Genomic DNA, 26,745 nt, shown 5'->3' with positions numbered 1-26,745 from the left:
TTACCCCTTAATGTTCAGAGGAGTTGCCTATCTATGTAATAAACTATAATCTGTAGTTGGTAAAATTTATAAAAAAAAAAAAATTATTTATTCATTTTAATTGATTTATTATTTATTTATTGACATGAAAAATATAAACTACGATTGATAAAATAATAATAATTATATGTAGAAAGCTAAAAAAAATCAGATGATATTACATACAAGCAGATTATCCGCAGTGTACGAATAGTCCCAGACTAAATAAATTTAGCCCCAGCCCAAAATAAATTTAACACGTAAATTACTCATTTAAAATGCAGAAATCATTCCTTATCGTCTTCTAATATTTCCTCTTTAATCAATACCGGCTCAAAATCGATTTCTTCTTTAATTCGAACATTTTCTTCTTCAAATACTTCATTGCTAAGATCGTCCTTGATGTGAGTCCTTTTATGTTTATTGAAACTACTTAGTTGATTAAATTTTTTACCACAAACTTCACAAGAAAATGGTTCTTCTCTCGTATGATAACGTTTTTTGTGAACAGTTAAAATAGTTTTTCGAGTAAATGTTTTATCACACACGTCACATGAAAATGGTCTCTCACCAGTATGAATTCGTTGATGATCATTTAAATGATTTTCCAATAAAAATTTCTTATCACAGAAATCACACGAAAATGGTTTCACTCCCGTGTGCAATTTTTTATGTCGATTTAAAACATTTTGATGGGAAAATTCTTTACTACAAATTTCACAAGAAAATGGTTTTTCTCCCGTGTGAGTTCGTTTGTGAACGATTAAATTATTTTGATGACGAAATTTTTTATCACAAATTTCACAAGAAAATGGTTCTTCACCCGTGTGAATTAGATTGTGGGCAATTAAACGTTGCGACTGTGAAAACGATTTACCACAAATGTCACATGAAAATGGTTTTTCCCCGGTATGAGTACGTGTATGTACTTTTAAATGACTGCCTCGATTGAAGGTTTTATTACAAATTTCACATGAAAATGGTTTTTCTCCCGTGTGAATTCGTTTGTGTACAATAAAATGGCTTCGTCGATTGAAGGTTTTATTACAAAAATCACATGAAAATTTTTTATTTTTTTGACATTTTGAAACAGTTTTATCTTCAGTTGTAATTAGTTCATGTTCCATTAAGTCACTTTCTTCTAATTTTTCCTCCTTGATCAATACTTGCTTCAAATTCACATTTTCTTGATTTATACCATTTTCCATGTCTATTTCTTCTTTAATTGAAACTTGTGTCACTAAACCACTTTCTTCCATTTTAACATTTTCGTTCAGTATTTGTTTATTTACGTCTTGTTCACGTTTTATGTTGTTTTCTTCGTTTCTCAATAAAGGATCAATTTCATCTTTAAATGAATTATTTGCCATTTTACTGAACTTTATAATTTAAAACTTGCAATTAATTGTGTTCAGATAAAATGCACTTACAACCAGAGATATATCGGTAAAACAGAAGTGAAAGTCAATGCTAATTTTTTATCGCATGCCATTTAATGCCATCTCTGAAGATCAATGCGAACTAAATTAATATAATCGTCAAATTAGATATCATTATTATCTTATATAATAAGGTTCTTATCTTGAATATTAAAGTAAAGTGTCTTGCATAAAAATGCTATTTATGGCTAGGGATGTGAAAAAATAATCGATTATGAAAATAATCGATTAAAAATCGATTTTTTTGAAGTAAAAATCGATTTGAATACGTGATTTTTTTAATATTAATAATCGATTAATAATCGATTTTTTTACTTTACTATGAATCGATTTTTTTACTTAACTATGAATTATATTAAAAGATCCATTGAAGAAAACCGACAACCTGAGAAGAAGATGCTTTGGAATCCTGGAAAATCTATGAGGGAGCTTATGCCAAACTCGCACATTTGGCGTGTAAGCACCTATTAGTACCGGCTTCTTCGGCTCCAGCCGAGAGATTGTTCTCGAAAGCTGGCGCCATATTAACAAAGACCAGGAGCCGAATATTATCCAAACGCTTACCCAAGCTGTTATTTCTTAACTCGTTGCCTACGGATTTCTAGTTTTTTTCATTTGAATAATTTGATTTTCTTGATTTATTTTAATTTGAACCTTTTATAATTTGATTATTCTAGAACTTTAATTTGTGTTGATTTTATAAGAACTTATTAGTTCAGTACGAATATCTAGTTTTTTTTTTTGGATAATTTAATTTTGTTGACTTATGTGAAAAAAAATTTTGATTGTTTTAAAACTTTAATTTGTGTTCATTATATAAAATTTATTATTTCTGTTGTTTATTTTTAATTAATAAATTTATTGACATAATATTTATGGAGTTTATTTTAAAATTGATTGACAAATTAGAAAAAATCGATTAATATAACAAAATCGATTATTTTCTTAAGAAAAATCGATTGTTTATCAATCGATTTTTAATGCATAATAAAAAATCGATTAATTAAAAATCGATTTTTTATATACAATGTCACATCCCTATATTTATCCTATATGCATCAACATTAGAAAACTTATAATATTTAATTAACTTTGAAAACTTATTTATAAACTTCAATTATAATAAATAAGTTCTATATAATTTTTAAAATTGAATTGTTTAGATAATTTTTCAAAGTTAATTAAAGATTATAAGTTTTCTAATGTCATGCAAATAGAATAAATACCATTTTCATACAAGCTCATATATTTTATACATTTTAAATTTTTATCTTTTATTTCGTGTGTTCAATTTTTAATAACTCAAATTATATTGTCTTTGGAGTCTCTATTCAAATTTGATTGATTTTATTTATTAGGAGTATAAAATTCATGAAGGTTATAAAGAAGGAGAACGATCGCAATAGAAAATATTGTCCCCAAAATATGGACAAAATAAGTGAGGCGCTGGGATCGCTAAGTTGTATCATTAAATGCGGGCTGTTGTGCGCTAATATACTACTTACCGACGACAGCGCGGCTGGTGGCTGAAAATGTACTATAAATTCTAGAAATTTTCAGGGATAGGTGCTCTAATGCTTTAGCACGTAGCGATCGTTCTCCTTCTTTATAACCTTCATGATAAAATTTATTATCGTATGAACAGTTTAGTAATAAAATGTGAAAATATTCTGAGCAAATTTTTTTGATTTTTATTTATAATTTGCCAGCTTGTACACCATCTATCAATGTTCAGTTGAAATAAAAGTCGCGTTTAAGATATTTATCTGTTTACTGATATAGTCTCTGTTAATTATGTAACCACATAATGACGCTTGACGCTGTCTTTGAGCGTCAAATTAAGATTCTACTTACCTGAAAAAAAGTGAATCAATATCGAAAGTCGATATTTCTCGAGATATTCGTCCTAAAAATGAAATTTACAAAATTAAAAAAAAGAAAAAACCCAAGAAATTTTTTTATTTTTCTTTAAAGCCTTCTCCAAACTGGTCCGATTTTGAGGATCATCTCCTATTGTTTCATTTTCCCGGGTACCTAACGCTAAACTTGCACTTGAAACATAGCTAAGAACACTATGAATTCGCCATGATTTTGAAATACTTATTTACATAGGAGGGCGGAGAGGTATCAGGGATCAGATCGGATTGGATGAGCGGGAATATTTGGAGCGTTTAATTGAATGAATGTTCAACTCAGTATTGTTTACTTAATTTATTAATAAAATTAATTATAATATCTACTACAAATGAAATATAATTTTATCCAATTTTGATAAACCAAGTAAGAAATCCTACTAAATTTGGGTCATACTTTTCAAATTTGTGATCAAAGTTTACCTAGCTCTAGCAGGTTTGAAGAATGTGGAGTCCTGATCCCGGAATTAAGCATATAAGTGCTAGCTAGCGAAAAACTGACATCACAACTGAAAAAAAGACCCAAAGTTAGTGATTGGATAAATAATTTTGGAATCAACAAAAATTCCAATAAGATGGGATCAAATTTGTTTGTGTTTTCAACTGTAATTAATGATCATACTTGATCAAAATTTATTTCCTCTTTAATTCGAACATTTTCTTCTGCAACATTTTCATTAGCAAAATCACCCTTGATGTGAATCCTCCTTTTATGTTTAAATAAACCACTTAGTTGCCTAAATTTTTTCCCACAAATTTCACATGAAAATGGTTGTTCTTCAGTATGAGTTCGTTTGTGGGCAATTAAAATACTTCGTCGATTAAATGATTTATCACACAATTCACAGGAAAATGGTTTTTCACCAGTATGAATTCGTTTATGTTCAATTAAACCATGAGACTGAGAAAACGTTTTACCACAAACTACACATGAAAATGGTTTTCCTCCGGTATGAGTGCGTTGATGTACAATTAAATTACTTCGTTGGCTGAAGATTTTATTACAAAACGGACATTTTGGTTTGTTTTTTTCAGATTTTGAATGAGTTTTATCTTCTAATTTCTGGGTTTCATCTTCCATTGGACCATTTTCTTCTAATATTTCCTCTTTAATTACAACTTGCTCCAAATTGATTTCTTCTTTAATTTGTACATTTTCGCCTTCAAGAATTTCCTTTCTTTCTCTCGCGTGATTTCTTTCATGTCTTCTTAAATTACTTCGTCGACTGAATGCCTTTTTACAAAAATCGCACGAAAATTTTTTAATTTGAAATGATTTTTCTTTAATATGAGATCGTTTATGTACAAATAAACTACTTTTCCAACAAAATTTTCGTTCACAAATAATACAAGAAAATGGTTTCTCACCGCTATGAATTCTTTTATGCTGAATTAAGCCTTGAGACTGAGTAAAGGATTTATCACAAACCTAACATGAAAATGTTTTTTCACACATATCACTTAAATAAGGGGTTTCCCCCGAGTGAATTCGTTTGTGTTGTTTTAAAGTATTTTGGCGGGTAAATTTTTTATCACAAATTTCACAGGAAAATGGTTTTTCACCTGTATGAATCCTTTTATGTGTATTTAAAACACTTTGCTGAGTAAAATTTTTATCACAAACATCACATGAAAATGGTTTTTCTCCCGTGTGAGTTCGTTTGTGAACGATTAAATTATTTTGATGACGGAATTTTTTATCACAAATTTCACAAGAGAATGGTTCTTCACCCGTGTGAATTAGATTGTGGGCAATTAAAGGTTGCGACTGTGAAAACGATTTACCACAAATTTCACATAAAAATGGTTTTTCTCCCGTGTGAATTCGTTTGTGTACAATAAAATGGCTTCGTCGATTGAAGGTTTTATTACAAAAATCACATGCAAATTTTTTATTTTTTTGATCATGCTCATGTTCCATTGAGTCACTTTCTTCTAATTTTTCCTCCTTGATCCACACTTGCGTCAAATTCACATTTTCTTGATTTATACCATTTTCCAGATCTATTTCTTCTTTAATTAAAACTTGTGTCACTAAACCACTTTCTTCCATTTTAACATTTTCGTTCAGTATTTGTTTATTTACGTCTTGTTTACGTTTAATGTTGTTTTCTTCGTTTCTCAATAAAGGATCAATTTCATCTTTAAATGAATTATTTGCCATTTTACTGAATTTTATAATTTAAAACTTGCAATTAAATATGTTCAGATAAAATGAACTTACAACCAAAGAATATGTCAGTAAAACAGAAGCGAAAGTCAAAGCTAATTTTTATCGCATGTCATTTAATGCCATCTCTGAATATCAATGCGAACTAAATTAATATAATCGTCAAAATAGATCTCATTATTATTTTATATAATAAGGTTCTTATCTTGAATATTAAAGTGTCTTGCATAAAAATATATTAGAAAACTTATAATATTTAATTAACTTTGAAAACTTATTTATAAAATTCAATTATAATAATCATGTTGTATGTAATTTTTAAAATTGAATTTTTTAGATTATTTTTCAAAGTTAATTAAAGATTATAAGTTTTCTAATGTCATGCAAATAGGATAAATACCATTTTCATACAAGCTCATATATTCTATAAATATTAAATTTTTATCTTTTATTTTTATGTGTTCAATTTTTAATAACTCAAATTATATTGTCTTTGGAGTCTCTATTCAAATTTGATTGATTTTATTTATTAGGAGTATAAAATTTATTATCGTATGAACAGTTTAGTAATAAAATGTCAATGTGAAAATATTCTGAGTAAATTTTTTTGGTTTTTATTTATAACTAGAGACCCGTCCCGGCTTTGCACGGGTGCAATGCTGATACTAAATACACTACAGAAAAACTGTGAACGTTGTATATAAAAACATAGCGGCCCGCTCTGGCTTCGCACGGGTATAAAATATATAGCCTATGTGATTAAAATCGATCCAGTAGTTTTGATTTATTCATTACTGCCCGTGGCCCGCACGCGTTAAATTTGGAGTAAAACAATCCCCCTTTCCCTATACCATGAAGTTTCCTGCTATCTTTGGAATATCTAAATTCATACACTACATTTTTACTTATTTACTTTTTACATTTTTAACTATTAACCTCAAAAATAGCAGTACTTCTCCACTATTTAATGGATGTTATTATACATATAAACCTTCCTCTTGAATCACTCTATCTATTAAAAAAAACCGCATCAAAATCCGTTGCGTAGTTTCAAAGATTTAAGCATACAAAGGGACATAGGGACAGAGAAAGCGACTTTGTTTTATACTATGTAGTGATTTGCCAGTTTGTACACCATCTATCAATGTTCAGTTGAAATAAAAGTCGCGTTTAACTTGCGCATTTAAGGACCACAATATAGTTAGCGTGGAATATTAACAAAATTTATTAAATCATATATCAAAAAATTGCTCTCTAAATGCTCCATCAGATTCCAAAATTGCTCCAGTTATTAAATTATCAATTAATTAAATATTTGCAATTAAAAATACAAAATTTTATTTTCCAATATCTCAGTAAATTGATAGTTTTTCCTAACGTTTTTGCTATCAATAAATTGCTCCCGTTTATTTCTTTCGGGATATAACAATAACGATCTATAAATATCAATTATTTTTGCATAATTAATTAAAATTAATAATTGCAATTCAAACAGGTATGTGATGACGTCATTCACAAGGGGAATGTCATAAACTAAGGGGAGCGGGAAGAGAAAGAAAAACAAAAAAGAAATAATAATAGAAAGTAAATAATTAGATGTATCAGTGAAAAATATCAAAAAATTGCTCCGTAAATACTCTTTCAGATTCCAAAGTTGCTCCAGTTATATAATTAATATGTAATTAAATATTTTCAATTAAAAATACAAAATTTTATATACACAAAGGGGTTGGGGGGGAAGCATGAACATATATAACAATAGATTGTAGTTATTATCTATGGTTATGATATTTGTTTTATTTAATTAAATATTAAAAGAAAATAAACAATCATATGTATCAGCGGAAAGTATCAAAAAATTGCTCCGTAAATACTCTTTCAGATTCCAAAGTTGCTCCAGTTATATAATTAATATGTAATTAAATATTTTCAATTAAAAATACAAAAATTTACATACACAAAGAGGTTGGGGGGGAAACATGAAAATATATAACAATAGATTGTAGTTATTATCTATGGTTATGATATTTGTTTTATTTAATTAAATATTAAAAGAAAATAAACAATCATATGTATCAGCGGAAAGTATCAAAAAATTGCTCCGTAAATACTCTTTCAGATTCCAAAGTTGCTCCAGTTATATGATTAATATGTAATTAAATATTTTACATTAAAAATACAAAATTTAACATACACAAGGGGAATGGGGGGAAACATGAAAATATATTACGATAGATTGTAGTTATTATCTATGGTTATGGTATTTGTTTTATTTAATTAAATATTAAAAGAAAATAAACAATCATATGTATCAGCGGAAAGTATCAAAAAATTGCTCCGTAAATACTCTTTCAGATTCCAAAGTTGCTCCAGTTATATGATTAATATGTAATTAAATATTTTACATTAAAAATACAAAATTTTACACACACAAGGGGAATGGGGGGAAACATGAAAATATATTACGATAGATTGTAGTTATTATCTATGGTTATGATATTTGTTTTATTTAATTAAATATTAAAAGAAAATAAACAATCATATGTATCAGCGGAAAGTATCAAAAAATTGCTCCGTAAATACTCTTTCAGATTCCAAAGTTGCTCCAGTTATATGATTAATATGTAATTAAATATTTTACATTAAAAATACAAAATTTTACATACACAAGGGGAATGGGGGGAAACATGAAAATATATTACGATAGATTGTAGTTATTATCTATGGTTATGGTATTTGTTTTATTTAATTAAATATTAAAAGAAAATAAACAATCATATGTATCAGCTGAAAGTATCAAAAAATTGCTCCGTAAATACTCTTTCAGATTCCAAAGTTGCTCCAGTTATATAATTAATATGCAATTAAATATTTTCAATTAAAAATACAAAATTTTACATAAACAAGGGGAATGGAGGGAAGCATGAAAATATATAACGATGGATTGTAGTTATTATCTATGGCTGTGATATTTGTTTATTTAATTCTTTTTGAGGTTAATTATATCATTTTTATTCGCCGTTGTATTTTCATTAAAACATTTTTAATTTAAATAATGTTTCAATAAGTTACTTGAAGAATAATTATTTATTGTTATTATATTTTTATGGTTGTAAAAGGTGAGTCGACAAACCTTTATTTGTTTACATAAATTATCGATGTCTTAGGTTATTTGTTTATAAACTTTTATTTTGTTTATATATAATAATATTGTTGAATTTTCAGTTTTCAGATAAAAATATTGGCAAGCAGTTGGACTAAAATTATATTTCTAAAAAGAGATCAATCATCGAGATGATATTGAATCCGGACAATTCCCATAACTCGCCGATGTACCTATTAACCCGAATGTTGAATGGAAACCTATGAAAATATCTGACCAAGGCATTGTAATTACTAATTTCTCATGTTTTCTATCATTAGTATGTTTTATTGCGTTGAATTAGTTTTAATTTTTATTATTATTACTTTTTTCAGTTATGAAAATACTGATTCGTCAAAACACTTACGGAATAGCTGACCGAGCACGCGATACTAAAATCGACAAAGTTGTTGCCTTGAAAAAGTAAAAATGGAACATAATAAAAATTATAACCGATGAGCAAAGAAATTCCAGTCGTTCTACTTCATAAAGACAAAATTGATAATATATAATTTTAATTGTACACATACGTATTTTTATGGATTTTCAATGTTTTATTAAATAAATTAAAGGTGGAAATGATATTATATAAATCTATTGAAAATAAATTATTTTTATTTTAGTAAATTATTTATATACATATTAAGTGCAAACAAATAAACATATTATTAATAAACAAACATATTGCACATATTATTTACATTTTACATTACACTTTACATTAAATTTTACATTTTGGTCCGCTCAAAATAATAATAATGCTTTTGCGTGAACTTATTCAAAGTCTCGGAAGTGCCAGGCTTGAGATAATTAACGCAATATATACATAAAAAACGATTTTTGGCCAATATTTCAATAACCAACTGGATGAAAAAAAGGTTCAAACAAATATTGTCGAAAAGTTTTTTTCCTAAGAAAAATGTAGAATAAAAAATTGTGATATCTCAAGTCATTTTCCCGAAAATAGAGAAAAACGGCCAAATATATATATATTTATATGCTACTTAACAATATCTTGAAACTGATTGATATTCACTAAATTTAATTTTTCAGGGATATCACTCAAATTACTTTTCAGTAACGGCTGATTGTTATTTTGAGAAAAAAAAATAGATTAGATCCTTATAATAGTCCAAAATATAAGATCCAATGGCTTTTTCTCAAATTGAATGATTTTTCAGCAAAATTAGATTGGCGCAACTTCTAGGGTTAAGCGCGCGTGTATGGTAAAGTCAGCATATCCTTTACTTACTATCCTATACGCAGCAAAAGACTACTTAATTTTCATCAACGATAAAATAAATATGTGATATTTGTATATTTCTCAGTTTTAAAAAATCTTCACTAATAAATTATAACTTTTGTATTGATTGGGTAATATTGTAATGAAGAAGAGAATGTGATCTCGAAACAAATGTTATAAATAAATATTTTATGCGAAAAATTCTAAAATTGTTTTTTTTTTTTTCATAAAAAATTATCCTTCATAATTTTTCATAAAAATTATCTTGCCCTATTGATTAATTGTCATCATTTAATTGTTAACTTTTTCCAAGAATTTCAAAATCAAACGGTCACTAAAATAGCGGCTTACACTTTAGTCTAAAAGTGTAAATTTTTGTGATCGGCATTTTAAAATTCTTGGAAAAGTTAACAATTATTTATTGATTGATGTATGTTTGCAATCTGATTCTTATTTAATTTGGATAAATAAATTTCTTAAAGAAGTTAATTATTTGTTTTATTTACGCTTTTGACTCCAATCGAGGTGCGATATAATTAGTGAAACTTTTGTTTTAATTATTATCTATATAATTATAATGTAAGTATGGAATTAAATATGTTATTATTTTCTAATTCATGAATTCAATAAACTTAATTGATTATAGCAAAAATGACGAATTGGGCCGCTGTTTCCATAACTGAAGTTTTAAATCGAATTGTTCAATTCGATATTTTTCTTGAAAAAGGAAAATTAAAACCAAAATCAAATCCTATTTGGAAGGAAATTTGTCAAATTTGGAAACAGAAATCTGGGGAATATCTTAAGACACCTGTTGCTTTGTATTTTGATATTTTTCAAAATAGACATAGCATCAAAACATCTTACCTTGAAGCACGGAATCTACATTTTTCAGATAAAATTGAAAAAAATGATACTAATTCATCTGAAAATGAAGATCTGTTAGTGATGGATGAATTTATGGAAAATAGTGACATCAACGATTGTGATTTTACGATTCATCCGCAAAATAATCCTAAATTTGATAAAAAAAAACTAATTAATTTTAATGTGTTATTTAACGATGAACAGTGGTTAAAAATAAAACCAATATTGAAATATGATAAGAAACAACAGAAACAATATTATGCTCTGCGTAAAGGGTGGACACACATTCTCTCCGAATTAATTTATGTGCAGCAGAAGTTACCATGTGCGTTTAACTTTAAAAATCGCAATATTTATAAATTAGACAGTGCTGATAAAGATATTTTTATTATTAAAATTAATGGTGCTTGTGCTGACAAATTATGTAAAGCCGCTATTTATGGCGAGTGTACATTTTCTTTTGCTGATAGCAATGTATCAATGAAAATATACACATTAGATACTAAACAAGTTTACCATACAAAGAAAAGGCATGTGTCTGGTGAGCTGAGAGATCAATATGGGAAGGCTATGGAGTTCATGAAAAGTGAAGTTTTCAATAGGAAGCTGATAGAAAAATTTAATGAATACGGTCAACAAATAGCTCCTATTATTCCATCGGTAAGTACTCTAAACCAAATCCGCCATGAAGGGAAAAAAAAACGACTTGGTATAGAGGGAGACTTATGGTATTCCCTTAGAAATTTAAAAAGAAATAATGTTGAGCTCAGTCCAGTGATTAAACAAATTGGTTTTGACAAATTTTTTGTTATGTATTGGACACCTGAACAAACGGATGTATATAATGATATTTTAAATTTAAATCCTATTGTATCAATAGATGCAACAGGGAGCATCGTTCGAAAGATTACGTCTGAGGGAAATTATTATTGTGGCCCAATATTTTTGTATCAGATCGTAACATATATTGGCTCTCTAATAGTCCCGGTTTGCCAAATGTTGTCCGAACGACACGATACAAAAATAATTGAGTTTTGGTTAACCGAATGGCTTTCTTCTAAGGCGAAGATACCTTTAGAAGTTGTAACTGATATGTCAAAAGCCTTACAAAATGCTATTTGTTTGGCTACTAATCATATCAGTTACAAAGAATATTTATCGCGATGTTACCAGGCTTTAAGCGGTAAATCCGTAAATTTAAATCCACCATATTTACGTATCGACATTGCCCATCTTATTCATTGGGTATCCAGGCTCAAATGCTTTATCAATAAAAATTTCCCCATAAAAGATTTTTATCTTAGAGCCATTGGTTTTATGAGCAATTTAGAAGCTTTAAAAGATGTCGAAAAAACAATGAAAGCTCTAATAAATATTAGTCAAAATGAAATAGGTTGTAAGGATGACATCAAGTGGATGTTAAAAAAAATAGAAACATTTGAATTTGACGATACTACAATAAATTATAATGAAGTGAAAATTATGAATACATGCAATCATAACAATAATTGTGAAAAACATTTATCATGTCATGACAACGAGATAAATGTTGATGTATCTGATGAAAAACATTTATCTCGTTGCCATGACATGATAAATGTTGATGAGCTAAATAATGAAGATTTATCTAGGTATATAGAAGATCTTTTCCATCAAGCGCGAAGTGAAAACTCAAATGTTTCCATTAATTTTAACGATACAAATCCTTACTATTTGCCTGAGATTAAAAAAAATCTGGAATTGTTATTTAAAAAATTTCCGGCATGGACAAATGTAATGAGGAGGAATTATAACTCCGAACATCTGGTAGCAACTTCTTCACGGTCAGAAAATTATTTTAAATATATTAAAGATATTGTTTTAACAGATCGTCAACCATTACGAGCTGATTCATTTATAGTTGAGCACACTAAAACTCTAAAATCGAGAATGATAGAAGCCAGAAGTGCTTATAACAATACAAAAATAATTATAAAAAATTCTATCATTGATAAGAATAAAGACCAGAGTGTGCTTAATTATATTGAAAATTGGAAGAATAAGGTAATTGCTGACGAATCTGTTAAAATGAATTTTACTGCCGAAGAAGATTCTATAGATGTAAGTAAGAATTGTTTTGAAAGACCTAAATTCTTTTCCACGCCAAAAGATACCCATGCTGGCAATAAGCCCAATCAAGACCCAGGCAAAAAACAAACTACCACAAATCTTAATTTAATTCAAGATTCAAAAGAATATGATTTTAGAGAAATTTCCCTACATAAAAACTCTGAAAATAATTTTTCAATAATATTAAATAAAAAACCTGGGCACAAAGAAGACCTTGGTCTAGGTTCTACGGACCTATTAGCGATACCCCTCTCATGTAATAAAAAAAATGTAAATAATTCTTCATCGCCAACTATGGGTCCGCCAATAAAAAGAGGAAAGTATGTTACTGCATGTCCAGATGTGCAGATTTTACATGGAAACGCTGATAATCAAAATTCACAAGTTTACAAAAAAAAGAAGAAACAGCACAACATAATAAAAAACGGCAGCACTTTTCCTCCGTGCAAAATAAATAAACTTAAACTATTTCTTATAAACACGTGTCCATTTGACAGCTTGACAGAAGTCATGGCATTCACATATCTAAATTTTAAAAACTTTAGAGATTTCGTAAAACTTAAAATTAGCGAATCAGAATATTTTTCAACAGTATGTTTGTATGCAGAAAATGGCGCGAATTTTAAGTTTTACGAAAAAAGACTCAAAATTTTACGCACTATGTACCCGGAAGTAAATAATCGCATTGACTGCCGAGAAGATATTTCAAGGCTGTTTGAGGGGCTTATGCTTGGCCATGAGTCAATAAACGAAGAAAGCCATTGCTCAGATTGCGGATTATTTGAACAAAGGAGACTGTCTATTTTAAATGTGAATGCCACATTAATTTGGAATTATGGCTTCGATACTTTAGAAAGAAGTATCCTAAATGAGATCGAAAAAACAAGTTTTTATTGTAAAAACTGTCAAGTACGACAAATGGTGGGACGAACAGTAACGCTTTCCTCTTACTTATGTTTGGACGTAAATCATTTTTACGAAAAATCGATTTTTTTTTCTCTAAATAACAAAGAGCCGTTATTGAAAAGCAATTTAAACGAAATCCCTAAAAAATTAAGTTTAGGGAATAAAACATATATTTTATCTGGCGTAATTGAGTTCAGTCCGTCCATAGTACCTAACGGTTTGGGGCATTATATTGCATACACCCATACCATAAATGATAGATGGGTACAAATCAATGATTTGGAACCATCGCCAAGGATTTTACGAACTCAATTACCCAGTGTAAGAATAGCTACTCTCTTATATGTTTTAGTTTAAATAGAATTCCTTAAAAAAATTTTTAGATACTTTCAAAACATTTAATTTTATTATTATTATTTAATTTTAGATTCACATTTTTAGACTTTACATACCCCACAAATAAAAGTTAAAAAGTATGATTTAGATAAATTTTTGCGAGTTTTTAAGAGCCCAACGACTGAAATTATGACGCTTTGAAAGATCGGCCGGCTTCAATTCTTGAACTAGCTGTATTTTAACACTTTCAAACACAGATCTTTGCGTAAAATCGCCCTAGTAGTGCCATAAGATAGGCCAAGTTGTTGAGATCGTCGCCGAATCGATTCTTCTGGGTCTAAGGCAAAACTCTCATTTACAGCAGCAATATTCTCTATAGTTCGGTAGGACGATAATGTACACCATAAATTGGCCTGAACGCTCGATAAACACTTTTCAATATAATTGCACGATTTGTAAACGTTGTTGAGGCGTAAGTCTTTCCATGATGAAATGTCAATGAAAACTGAATAATAGTTATTTAGTTAGTATTTATATATAATAGTTAATAGTAAGTATTTAGTTTGACATTAGTCACGCGTAACATGTCAATATCACTCTACTGGAAAAAATACCTCCAATTTGATCACACTGTATAATTGATCGTTTTGAAAACGGTTAAAGATATCAAAAATGTTCACTCAACATTTTTATTTGTTATAAAATCAATCAGTTTCAAGATATTGTTAAGTAGCATATAAATATATATATATTTGGCCGTTTTTCTCTATTTTCGGGAAAATGACTTGAGATATCACAATTTTTTATTCTACATTTTTCTTAGGAAAAAAACTTTTCGACAATATTTGTTTGAACCTTTTTTTCATCCAGTTGGTTATTGAAATATTGGCCAAAAATCGTTTTTTATGTATATATTGCGTTAATTATCTCAAGCCTGGCACTTCCGAGACTTTGAATAAGTTCACGCAAAAGCATTATTATTATTTTGAGCGGACCAAAATGTAAAATTTAATGTAAAGTGTAATGTAAAATGTAAATAATATGTGCAATATGTTTGTTTATTAATAATATGTTTATTTGTTTGCACTTAATATGTATATAAATAATTTACTAAAATAAAAATAATTTATTTTCAATAGATTTATATAATATCATTTCCACCTTTAATTTATTTAATAAAACATTGAAAATCCATAAAAATACGTATGTGTACAATTAAAATTATATATTATCAATTTTGTCTTTATGAAGTAGAACGACTGGAATTTCTTTGCTCATCGGTTATAATTTTTATTATGTTCCATTTTTACTTTTTCAAGGCAACAACTTTGTCGATTTTAGTATCGCGTGCTCGGTCAGCTATTCCGTAAGTGTTTTGACGAATCAGTATTTTCATAACTGAAAAAAGTAATAATAATAAAAATTAAAACTAATTCAACGCAATAAAACATACTAATGATAGAAAACATGAGAAATTAGTAATTACAATGCCTTGGTCAGATATTTTCATAGGTTTCCATTCAACATTCGGGTTAATAGGTACATCGGCGAGTTATGGGAATTGTCCGGATTCAATATCATCTCGATGATTGATCTCTTTTTAGAAATATAATTTTAGTCCAACTGCTTGCCAATATTTTTATCTGAAAACTGAAAATTCAACAATATTATTATATATAAACAAAATAAAAGTTTATAAACAAATAACCTAAGACATCGATAATTTATGTAAACAAATAAAGGTTTGTCGACTCACCTTTTACAACCATAAAAATATAATAACAATAAATAATTATTCTTCAAGTAACTTATTGAAACATTATTTAAATTAAAAATGTTTTAATGAAAATACAACGGCGAATAAAAATGATATAATTAACCTCAAAAAGAATTAAATAAACAAATATCACAGCCATAGATAATAACTACAATCCATCGTTATATATTTTCATGCTTCCCTCCATTCCCCTTGTTTATGTAAAATTTTGTATTTTTAATTGAAAATATTTAATTGCATATTAATTATATAACTGGAGCAACTTTGGAATCTGAAAGAGTATTTACGGAGCAATTTTTTGATACTTTCAGCTGATACATATGATTGTTTATTTTCTTTTAATATTTAATTAAATAAAACAAATACCATAACCATAGATAATAACTACAATCTATCGTAATATATTTTCATGTTTCCCCCCATTCCCCTTGTGTATGTAAAATTTTGTATTTTTAATGTAAAATATTTAATTACATATTAATCATATAACTGGAGCAACTTTGGAATCTGAAAGAGTATTTACGGAGCAATTTTTTGATACTTTCCGCTGATACATATGATTGTTTATTTTCTTTTAATATTTAATTAAATAAAACAAATATCATAACCATAGATAATAACTACAATCTATCGTAATATATTTTCATGTTTCCCCCCATTCCCCTTGTGTGTGTAAAATTTTGTATTTTTAATGTAAAATATTTAATTACATATTAATCATATAACTGGAGCAACTTTGGAATCTGAAAGAGTATTTACGGAGCAATTTTTTGATACTTTCCGCTGATACATATGATTGTTTATTTTCTTTTAATATTTAATTAAATAAAACAAATACCATAACCATAGATAATAACTACAATCTATCGTAATATATTTTCATGTTTCCCCCCATTCCCCTTGTGTATGTTAAATTTTGTATTTTTAATGTAAAATATTTAATTACATATTAATCATATAACTGGAGCAACTTTGGAATCTGAAAGAGTATTTACGGAGCAATTTTTTGATACTTTCCGCTGATACATATGATTGTTTATTTTCTTTTAATATTTAATTAAATAAAACAAATATCATAACCATAGATAATAACTACAATCTATTGTTATATATTTTCATGTTTCCCCCCCAACCTCTTTGTGTATGTAAATTTTTGTATTTTTAATTGAAAATATTTAATTACATATTAATTATATAACTGGAGCAACTTTGGAATCTGAAAGAGTATTTACGGAGCAATTTTTTGATACTTTCCGCTGATACATATGATTGTTTATTTTCTTTTAATATTTAATTAAATAAAACAAATATCATAACCATAGATAATAACTACAATCTATTGTTATATATGTTCATGCTTCCCCCCCAACCCCTTTGTGTATATAAAATTTTGTATTTTTAATTGAAAATATTTAATTACATATTAATTATATAACTGGAGCAACTTTGGAATCTGAAAGAGTATTTACGGAGCAATTTTTTGATATTTTTCACTGATACATCTAATTATTTACTTTCTATTATTATTTCTTTTTTGTTTTTCTTTCTCTTCCCGCTCCCCTTAGTTTATGACATTCCCCTTGTGAATGACGTCATCACATACCTGTTTGAATTGCAATTATTAATTTTAATTAATTATGCAAAAATAATTGATATTTATAGATCGTTATTGTTATATCCCGAAAGAAATAAACGGGAGCAATTTATTGATAGCAAAAACGTTAGGAAAAACTATCAATTTACTGAGATATTGGAAAATAAAATTTTGTATTTTTAATTGCAAATATTTAATTAATTGATAATTTAATAACTGGAGCAATTTTGGAATCTGATGGAGCATTTAGAGAGCAATTTTTTGATATATGATTTAATAAATTTTGTTAATATTCCACGCTAACTATATTGTGGTAAATAAATAATTAAAAAACACGTCTATGCTGGAACAATAAATAGAAAAACAGAGCTTAGTTTATTAATAAAAAATAGAGCTTAGTAGAGTCATCTATCAGTGAATGTAACAAATCAATGCATAATCCTCTGGAGTAGGCTTTTTAGTATGTATCTGTATTCTTTACTTAAGTTAGCGTGGAATATTAATAAAATTCTCCTTCAGATTCCACAATTGATCCAATTATTAAATTATTATTTAATTAAATGTTTGCATTTAAAAATATTTTGCTTAAAGACTTCTAAGACACAAACCAAGGTTAGACTGACATCTAGTAAAAGCATATCAAACTACAAATGTAGGAAAGGAATCGAAGTAAATATTATTGACAAATACAAATGTCAAAAAAATACAAAGAATTTTGGTATGACTAATATTTAACCTTATCAAAACTAAATTATTAAATATTAAATATTAGATAAAAGAACAAGTATACTTTTGGAACTTATAGCATGTAAAAGTTAGTGGGTAAGTTCTTAATAAAAACTTCGCTAAATAAAATTCTTATTCTTTGGTTTTTAGAGCAAAACAGTCCCAAAAATGTTACAAAAATTTTTAATATTATCCATAATTATTACGAAATGTTTGGCAAATGATATAACAAATTTAGTATTTGGTTCAATAACGGATGGTTTACCAGCAGCATTTGGTGATTTTAATTCGGACGAATTAACGGATGTGTTTGTTCTACGAGATGGTACACGAACCGTTCAAATCTTACTTGCAGCGGAAGAAGAACCACTGCTACGACCTGGAATCAACATGCAATGTACATTCGCGAACAATGTGACAAGTGTAGTACCAGGTGATTTTGATGGTGATGCGTTTATGGACGTTCTAGTGACAACATTCGATACAAAGAATCGTAAAACATTTGCGTACGTGTTGTGGGGTGCTTTAAATAATTTAAGTTGTACAACCGAAACACCACTAATCGAAATGATTGGACAACCGTTAGCGATCGATTACAATCAAGACATGATCATCGATTTATTTGGTGTGAATAAAGATAAAAAACGTGCTTTCTGGATATTTGGAACGAATCGAACCGCACCACGAGAACTGTTAATGAATGTTAGTAGTGATGCGCCCGCAATACGTTATCCACATTCGAATGCATTTCTGGATGTGAACGCGGATTACACAGCGGATTTATTTTTAACAACAAAAGATCATTTTGAAATTTGGTACGGGAGTGAAATTGATCGTGAATTTATATTTAATAATACGATTATACCAAAACCGCCTGGTTATCATATTGGACAATCGATTTTTATCGATGTGGAGTTAATCGGACAAATGGATTTAATAACGCCCGTTTGTTACGATAAAGGTTGTGAGAATTCAACGATTTTAGTGTACAAGAAGGATACGTGGCAAGATTTGAATATTGATTTTAAGGATACGGATAATCGTGTTTGGGGATTTGTTGATCCGAATGGAAAAGATGGCCAATTATATACGAATGTGATTACGTTACGTAGTGGCGATTTTAATATGGATGGTTATCCCGATATTTTAGGTAAAACTATTCGATTTTTCTTAAAAAAGACTCATTTGGTTCAAAAAAAAAGAGGTTACCTGGAAAGTTTTCCGGGAGTTTTGAAAATGAGTGATTTTATAGATTTTGAGGTGCTCTTTTTAAAGAAAAGTGATTAAACTGAATTCTTACCATATTTTTTAGCCACTTTGAAACCCAATCCAAATGGAGCACCGCAAAGTTTTTTCCTGGAGAATGTCCACTGTGAAACCGGTTGTGGAAGTTTGAATCGTACGTATGTGATTCGTTGGAAAGCATTACGCCCGTTCAATAACAACACGGTGATGGCTGTCTTCTATGATTTTTATCAAGATGGTATTTTGGATTTGATTTTTGTCCAAAAAAGTATGACATCACCAACGTCACCCTACAAAATTAGTGCATTCCGTAATAATTTGGATTATGATGCCACATTTATTAAAGTTATGGTCCTGACTGGCCTCACCAACAGCAATAATCATATGATTGTGGGAAATTTGGGTAAAAAGAAACGAACTTATGGTAAGTCCAAAATATTTATTATCAGATTCGTCATTGTCCTAGCAGTCTAGTCTCGTTTCGAACATACTAAATCTAATCACCTGCAGAATTTCGTAAACCTTGCATTAAAATTTAAAAAACTATAAAAAATTTCCCAATTTTTCAGGAACAAATTTACCCGGTCCACGTATTTCAATAAAATTTCGACAAGAAGCGAAATTACGTCGGGCCGTTTCAGCTCAATTGCCACAATCCGCTCACTTTTCATTAAATCTACCATTCACAATATTTGGCTTGGGTCGAACACCAAATTTTGTTGATACCTTAACAGTGGGTCTATCGAATCGATCACGTGACTGGACTCAAATTATACCCAACTCACAAATGGTTGTGATCCCGTGGCCCACGGATGAACCATCGAAATGGAAAGCACAATTATTTGTAACGCCAAGTAAATTAATTTTAATGAGTGTAGCAGGACTCACCGGCTTGTGTGGAATTATTACCTTAATTATATTGGGCTTGTATTGGAAGGAACGGCAAGAAGATAGAAAGGAACGATTACAGGAATCACATAGATTTCATTTTGATGCTATGTAGATAGTGTTTTGTTTGTAAAGTTTTAATTTAACAAAAAATAATTAAATTTTTATTTAAGTATAGTTTAATAATAATTTTATTAAAATAAATAATTTAAAAGTAATTTAATACATTTTTATTTCTAACTATTTGGATACCCGCACACTTCCCCAGCCTCTATTCTCTTGCTCTCGTTTATCCCTCTTCCAAAACACCCGAAATAAGGATATGGATTGTTTTACACAGCCAAAATATATGTACAGATTTCAATTTTTTTTATGTTGTATCGTCTCGATTCATTGAGTGTATCAGAACAGGTGGCCATGAATTGTTACTCGTTCACTATTTTTACAGAAATCTTAAATTTATGATTCAATATGATGTCCACAGATGGTGGTGTAGTAAAATGTCATAGCTGCCATCTGGATGAGAAAAAAAACCTTAGCAGCGTCAAAGCTAAGCAATGTTTAGCATTTTACGATTTGTCGCTGCCGAAGATTTCATTTTTTTCATCTAGATGGCAGCCTAAAATGACTTTATCATAGAAAAATATATCCTATTTTTATTATCAGGATTAATTTTGAGAGTAATGAGATAAATAAATTTAAAATAAAAATCGCTCCTTTTTACAAATTGACGCTGGACATAGTTCTTGTTTTTCCAGCTAGGTGGTTTCCTAATTTGACGCTCAAAATGCAGCGTCAAGCGTCCTCATGAAGTTACATCTTTTAAATTTAAACTAGAGATCGTTTAGCTTTTAACGATTTGACGCTTCTGAATTAAATTGATCACGTGATGTAACTTGACGCTGAAACTCAGCGTCAAGCATCATCATGAAAATACACCTTTATTGCTGAGACATACATACCTTTTTGCATAAGTTCACTTCGAATAATTGGCTAAAACCTAAAAAGAGGATTTCAAAAAAATAGGTTTGTGTACCAAATAAAACTTACAATTTCATTGATCACAGTTATTTTTTTAATGTAACAAAATATAAAAAAGTAAAAAAGTTTTTTAAAAAATAATTAAAGCTATTTGTCGCCATTTTTGATCCGAATAAATCTGAACATAAAATAGTATTAATACTGATCGTGGTCGAAGAATGGTCGTCAAAAATTTATTCATAAAAAAATGTGTTTTAAGTGCACTTAATTTTTAAAATTTTTATAAAAAAAAAATTATAATAATATATTACTAACAATTAACAGAGATCTTGTGGTCCAAGAACTGTCCTAAGCAAAAACATCCCAAGAGAAGTGGACTTGGGGCCCATTTTACTACGAACAGTTCTCCTACTATCCAAATATACTAAACAATCACAAAACGTCACCAAGGACGCCACATAGAGTCGTTACTCCCACTGGTGCTACCAGAGTTGCCAGACGTGTTCGCTGATGTGCTCGTTTCAAACGATGAATTTTCCGAATCAGTTGTGGATCGATTTACAGAACTAGAATACGATTGGCTACTAGAAACAATTTCAGATGAAGAGGATTTTTTCAATTTAGTTAACGGTTCATTGGCAATTGTTAACAGTCCGTCACTTTCAGTTTCATTAAAAGTACGTTTCCTGGATGACTCCAAACTCCATGGACCACTTCCAGAAGCATACGATCGTGGAACTTTTTCTGCATGCTGGTAAATTGGTATTGGATGGTAAGAAATTTTCATTTCATCGTTTCTCAACTCTGGCGAAACCGAAGTTGATGAAGTTACTTGACCGTAATCCTCAGTCCTTTTAAATGTGATGTGAGTAAAAGGAGTAGAGGTTGCTCCGCCTTGAATTGGAGGTGAGGGTGTGTCATGTTTGTACGTTTCACTCACATCTTCGCTATGCGTGGTCGATGCAGGACTTGGAATTGGACTTCGATGTAACGTGTGCTGAGGACTTTTTGTTCTTGTAACTGTTGTAAAAGCGCTAACATGATTTTTGGTAATGTGTTGCTCGTATTGAGTTGAAGAATCAACAATTGGTTTGGATTGTGTAACAAAACTTGATTGGGTTGGGAAAAACGGCATATTACTGCTGTTAGGGACCAATAAAGCCAATTCTCCAGTAGGTAATCGACTCGGAATCAATTGTATTCCACCTGGCATTTGAATTCTAGCCGCATTTTCACCACTATTGTTATTCACATCTCCTGCGGATGAGAATGAGACTTGAGGTAGAACTGAAACTTGAGGTATTGAATTGTTGGTGGAATGAAATGTTCCAAGACCACTGTTATTCGATGCTGAGAATTGTCCAAATGGTGACGATATCTGTGATAATCCATTCACGCAATTTGATAAATGCGCAACTAAACGTTGTTTAACGCCATTTTCAATTCCATCCATGGTTCCGATGAATCGTGTCACTTCACCAGCGCATTCATGAAATCCAGATTTAAATTTATGAACAACCGTTGGATCGGTAGCAACGGATGCAGCCATTTGTTGTCGTTGAATTGATTGTAAATGTTTGACGGTCATTTCTAAAATATCAGCTTTCTCGAGTTTCGAATGACGGGCTGGCTGTAACAAAAGAAACCATTTTTTAGAAAACAGTTGTAAAAATAAATTTATTTAGAATGAATACTACAAATTCAAACGGCAGTGACGCCAACATCTAATTTTTGTAACGCCACTGCATAGAGAAATGATAAAATAACATGAATAATGATAATAGGTTTGTTTCTCAACTGGTTTTCACTATATTACAACGTAAATTTTCATAGAAACCGATTTACTCACAGCCTTAACGGTTGTAAATACGTCACTACTGTTAAAATATAAGTATTTTAAATTAATAATTAATAAAAAAAATGGAATTATTAATTTAAAAAAAAATTATTTAAGTTTACTTTAGATGAATTATTCTTTCATTTATATATGAATTTGTGATAAAAAAATTAATAACTTCTCTATTATGTGAATTTACTTTTTCTGTAAGGTCTTTGTTTGCCAAAATTTGGATTTCATACATTGTGCGTGGGTGTGACGACCCACTTACCTAGTTTGAATAAAGGCATGTATTTAACAAAGGATTTCATACTGTTAATCCTTTCTCACGGTTATTTTTTAATAAAAAAAAAGGATGTCAATAATTTTTTTTTGAAAGGATTTAGGTCACATGATTTTTTTCTGCACAAGTTTATTAAGTTTGTAGGCCACAGTTTTTTTTTTTTTTTTTTTTTTTTGTGAAGACATAACAATCTATTTTTTCTTTATAAACATAAAAAAAGATTTTAAAATTGGCAATAATAAATAATAAATAATAGAGAATGTATTTCAACAATTTGAACCTGCTAAACGCATCATCAAATTGAACCTTTGTCAAATTTAATGGGAATTTAACAGACTAGTGAATTTAGGGTCAGATTTAATAAATATTATGGCTTTATGGTTACATATGTTATTCTATTTCTGAACATAAATATTTTGGTAAAAAAAATTGTATCAAGTGTTTTTTACGATTTTTTAAGAAAAAAAAAAGTTGCTAAAAATAAAAATAACATTTTAAAGTGGTTCGGCTGTTTGAGCAATTACGGTGAAAGTTCATTTTTTTTGCGGTAAATAATAGTTCAAAGTTTTTCATCATGAAGAAAATTTATTTAATTAACTAATCAGGCAACCCTACCTAAAATTTTAAGAATTGATTTAGACTTAGTCCAACTGTATATAAAAAACAATCATGCCTTTTATCCAAAATTGGCTTGGCATTCGCACATCCTTAATTAAAAACAAGAAGTGGTTTTTCTTTCCTAAATTAAAATCACATTTTGTAATTAAATGAATTTTAATGTTTTATTAATAAATTAATTGAATTAAGAAATGAGAGAATAAAGATAGATTTATATATACAAGTGAGATGAATTGAGATGACCTTGTTGCATCATGATGGATGAAATAGTACTTAAGAGTTGGAGGAGGACGAACAAACCGTGGGAATATCGTTCAAGAGGTGACTGTGGCCGAAACAAGTAATCAGATTGTTTTTTATTTTTTTATTTTTACAAACAACATATTTATATGTTAGTCTTGGAGCCTGTCACAGTAAAACTGCACTTACATGGATTTAGAAATTTGGCTTATGAGTCAATGATACGTACAATATGAACTAGGTTTGTCGAGGTTTTCTGCCAGGATAAACATTGGCACATCTATTACATATTGTATCTGTCGTTAAATAAAATTGATTCATAATCGAAATTACGAAGTCCGTGTAAATGCAGTTTTACTGTCACAGGCTCCCTGTTTATGTTTAATTTTATCATAATATAAAAAATATATTAATTTTTACAGTATGTCAATCGAATGGTTGTACCAATAACATCAAGTAAATAATTAACTAGCGATAAAACGGAAAACAAATACGCAAGATTTCAATATGGTTTATGTTAGTTTCACTCTAGCCGAAAAGTTGAAAGTGGTGAAAAATACGAGATAATGCTTTTAAAAATATATGCGAATAATAGCTCGTTGGTTTCGGAATCAACCTCTATTCGTGGACACACTGTATATACCATTGTGGTACTTGTTGAAGGTATTTAAAAAGATTTACAACAAAACAAAATCTTTTGAAAACCGCAAAAAAATATTAAAAGAGCATAAAAGAATCGGTAAATTATAAAAGATATTTAATTTTATTTTTTATGTATAAAATATTATAGATCAATTTATAATTTAATCGTTTAGATACTTACGTCTTTTTTCATTGCATCCAATATTAATGTTTTTAATTCGTTCAAACAATGATTGATTCGGGCACGCCTACGTTTTTCCATAATTGGTTTATTACTCTGCAAAATAATAAAAATCATCCATTTTATTACGATTATTTAACAAATCGCAATATCTATTTCTATTTACAAATAACTTTTAAAATATCTTGCCAAACAGTTATACCAAAAATGTAAGATTTTTGACGGTCCACAAATTATGAGTTATGGTTTTTGGAACGCTTATGGTTTGTTCCCAAGATACTTTAAAAGTCATACGATTGTTGGCAGTTTAAAGATAGCTTTTTAACAGTCCACAATCTTGAATTATAGTTTTCGTTTCGTTTCGTATGTCTTATGTCTTATTCTCATGACAGGCGCTTTGTAAACAAGCATGGTCTAATTTAAAAGTAGCAGCGGGTCTAATTTAATTTCTTATCCGCACCGTTTAGAAATAAGACTTGGAAATAAGTCATTTATCAAGGGCATTTAGTCATTAAGATATCATATCTGAAGATCGCTTAGTAAATTAACTTATCGATTTTTAACTTTACTAAAACATCATTTTAGACTGTCCAAGAAGTGTCACATGAAAATATTCAAGAAATAAATTTTCGTAACATATAATCCATTAAACTACCAACAATATTGATTGTTGCACTAAAACTTGTGCAACAATGCAAAACTATTTTTGGAACTATATTAAAAAATCAAAGCAAAAGAATAAAAAACTTAAGCGCTACATTTATTATATACGAATATACGATAGGAACATAGTTCCTACCGGGTACTCACACGTCGTAATTCAGCTTTAGACATTCCCGATGGATTTTGTGGATTAGTTTGATGATGACGTGTTTGATGATCGTATTCATCCTCACTGATAGGCATTTTTTTTTTAAATTTCCGTTCAAAATTATTAACAATAAAACAAAAACACACTTCGCCAACAATGTAACACTGTTCAACAATTAAAATATAATTTTAATAATAAAAACACACCAACAATGGTCACGTCATGATATGTTAAATCGTCACTGTATAATTAATTCTTGTCACAAATATAATTTGATGTGTAGAGTTCAAAGTTTTGGATAAAACTGATAAAATATATAAATATTCAGATTGAGATAATGTGTCCACAATCAGGACCGACTCAGACCCAGTAAATGATCCGTCTGATCTGATAGCAGCATGGGAATCTAATGTGGTTGGTTCTCACAGGTAGGTATCCAGATAACATCACACATGTGGATGTGGATGTGATATTTACAATACGATACGATACGATACGATATTTCATTCCATGTGAATAAAATATCTCCCACCCTTCATTGATATGAATGACGGATCTTTTTTATGGGTCTACTACCCTTATACATGTTTTATAAAATAGTAAGTTCTTTGTAATAATATGATGTTACATTTAGTTGGGGTGGGGGTACAAAAATTACAATTTTTGTGTTATTTATTTTAAAATTTAATTTACTTTACTCTTTTTTTTTACTCTTTATTTAATATTATGGTAAAATTAAAATGGGAAACATAATTCTATAGATTTTGAATCTTAAGATT

At 29.0% G+C, this 26,745-nt stretch overlaps 5 protein-coding genes and 2 long non-coding RNA genes across 7 annotated transcripts; 2 read left to right on the top strand and 5 right to left on the bottom strand.

The window, feature by feature from the left end:
* Nucleotides 1-175: 175 nt before the first annotated feature.
* On the bottom strand, nt 176-1,388 carry LOC123296375 (gastrula zinc finger protein XlCGF17.1-like). The gene is made up of 2 exons (XM_044877836.1): nt 842-1,388; nt 176-721 (listed from the first exon to the last, which is right to left on the bottom strand). Exons 1-2 carry the CDS (start codon nt 1,386-1,388, stop codon nt 306-308), a joined length of 963 nt encoding a protein of 320 aa, XP_044733771.1. The 3' UTR covers nt 176-305.
* A 2,522-nt stretch (nt 1,389-3,910) lies between these two features.
* LOC123296779 (zinc finger protein 70-like) lies at nt 3,911-4,931 on the bottom strand. Its single transcript, XM_044878432.1, has one exon. The coding sequence runs from the start codon at nt 4,449-4,451 to the stop codon at nt 3,987-3,989; it is 465 nt and encodes a 154-aa protein (XP_044734367.1). The 5' UTR covers nt 4,452-4,931; the 3' UTR covers nt 3,911-3,986.
* On the bottom strand, nt 4,800-5,580 carry LOC123296778 (gastrula zinc finger protein XlCGF49.1-like). The gene has a single exon (XM_044878431.1). It carries the CDS (start codon nt 5,532-5,534, stop codon nt 4,800-4,802), a length of 735 nt encoding a protein of 244 aa, XP_044734366.1. The 5' UTR covers nt 5,535-5,580.
* Nucleotides 5,581-8,606: 3,026 nt separating this feature from the next.
* On the top strand, nt 8,607-9,227 carry LOC123296781. Its single transcript, XR_006535197.1, has 3 exons — nt 8,607-8,659; nt 8,766-8,929; nt 9,018-9,227. It is a non-coding gene; the product is annotated as an uncharacterized LOC123296781 (long non-coding RNA).
* A 6,098-nt stretch (nt 9,228-15,325) lies between these two features.
* On the bottom strand, nt 15,326-15,952 carry LOC123296539. Its single transcript, XR_006535178.1, has 3 exons — nt 15,900-15,952; nt 15,630-15,793; nt 15,326-15,541 (listed from the first exon to the last, which is right to left on the bottom strand). It is a non-coding gene; the product is annotated as an uncharacterized LOC123296539 (long non-coding RNA).
* A 2,264-nt stretch (nt 15,953-18,216) lies between these two features.
* On the top strand, nt 18,217-20,538 carry LOC123294639 (T-cell immunomodulatory protein). The gene is made up of 4 exons (XM_044875735.1): nt 18,217-18,328; nt 18,391-19,390; nt 19,553-19,909; nt 20,055-20,538. Exons 2-4 carry the CDS (start codon nt 18,409-18,411, stop codon nt 20,486-20,488), a joined length of 1,773 nt encoding a protein of 590 aa, XP_044731670.1. The 5' UTR covers nt 18,217-18,328; nt 18,391-18,408; the 3' UTR covers nt 20,489-20,538.
* A 1,207-nt stretch (nt 20,539-21,745) lies between these two features.
* Nucleotides 21,746-26,133, bottom strand: LOC123295495 (protein deadpan-like). The gene is made up of 3 exons (XM_044876870.1): nt 25,966-26,133; nt 25,156-25,251; nt 21,746-22,984 (listed from the first exon to the last, which is right to left on the bottom strand). The coding sequence occupies exons 1-3, from the start codon at nt 26,059-26,061 to the stop codon at nt 21,797-21,799; spliced, it is 1,380 nt and encodes a 459-aa protein (XP_044732805.1). The 5' UTR covers nt 26,062-26,133; the 3' UTR covers nt 21,746-21,796.
* Nucleotides 26,134-26,745: the final 612 nt, after the last annotated feature.

The sequence above is a fragment of the Chrysoperla carnea genome, chromosome 3 (assembly GCF_905475395.1).
Source record: "Chrysoperla carnea chromosome 3, inChrCarn1.1, whole genome shotgun sequence".
Taxonomy (NCBI): domain Eukaryota; kingdom Metazoa; phylum Arthropoda; class Insecta; order Neuroptera; family Chrysopidae; genus Chrysoperla; species Chrysoperla carnea.
The sequence above is the reverse complement of the archived record's forward strand: the minus strand, read 5'-3'. Positions and strand labels throughout refer to the sequence as shown.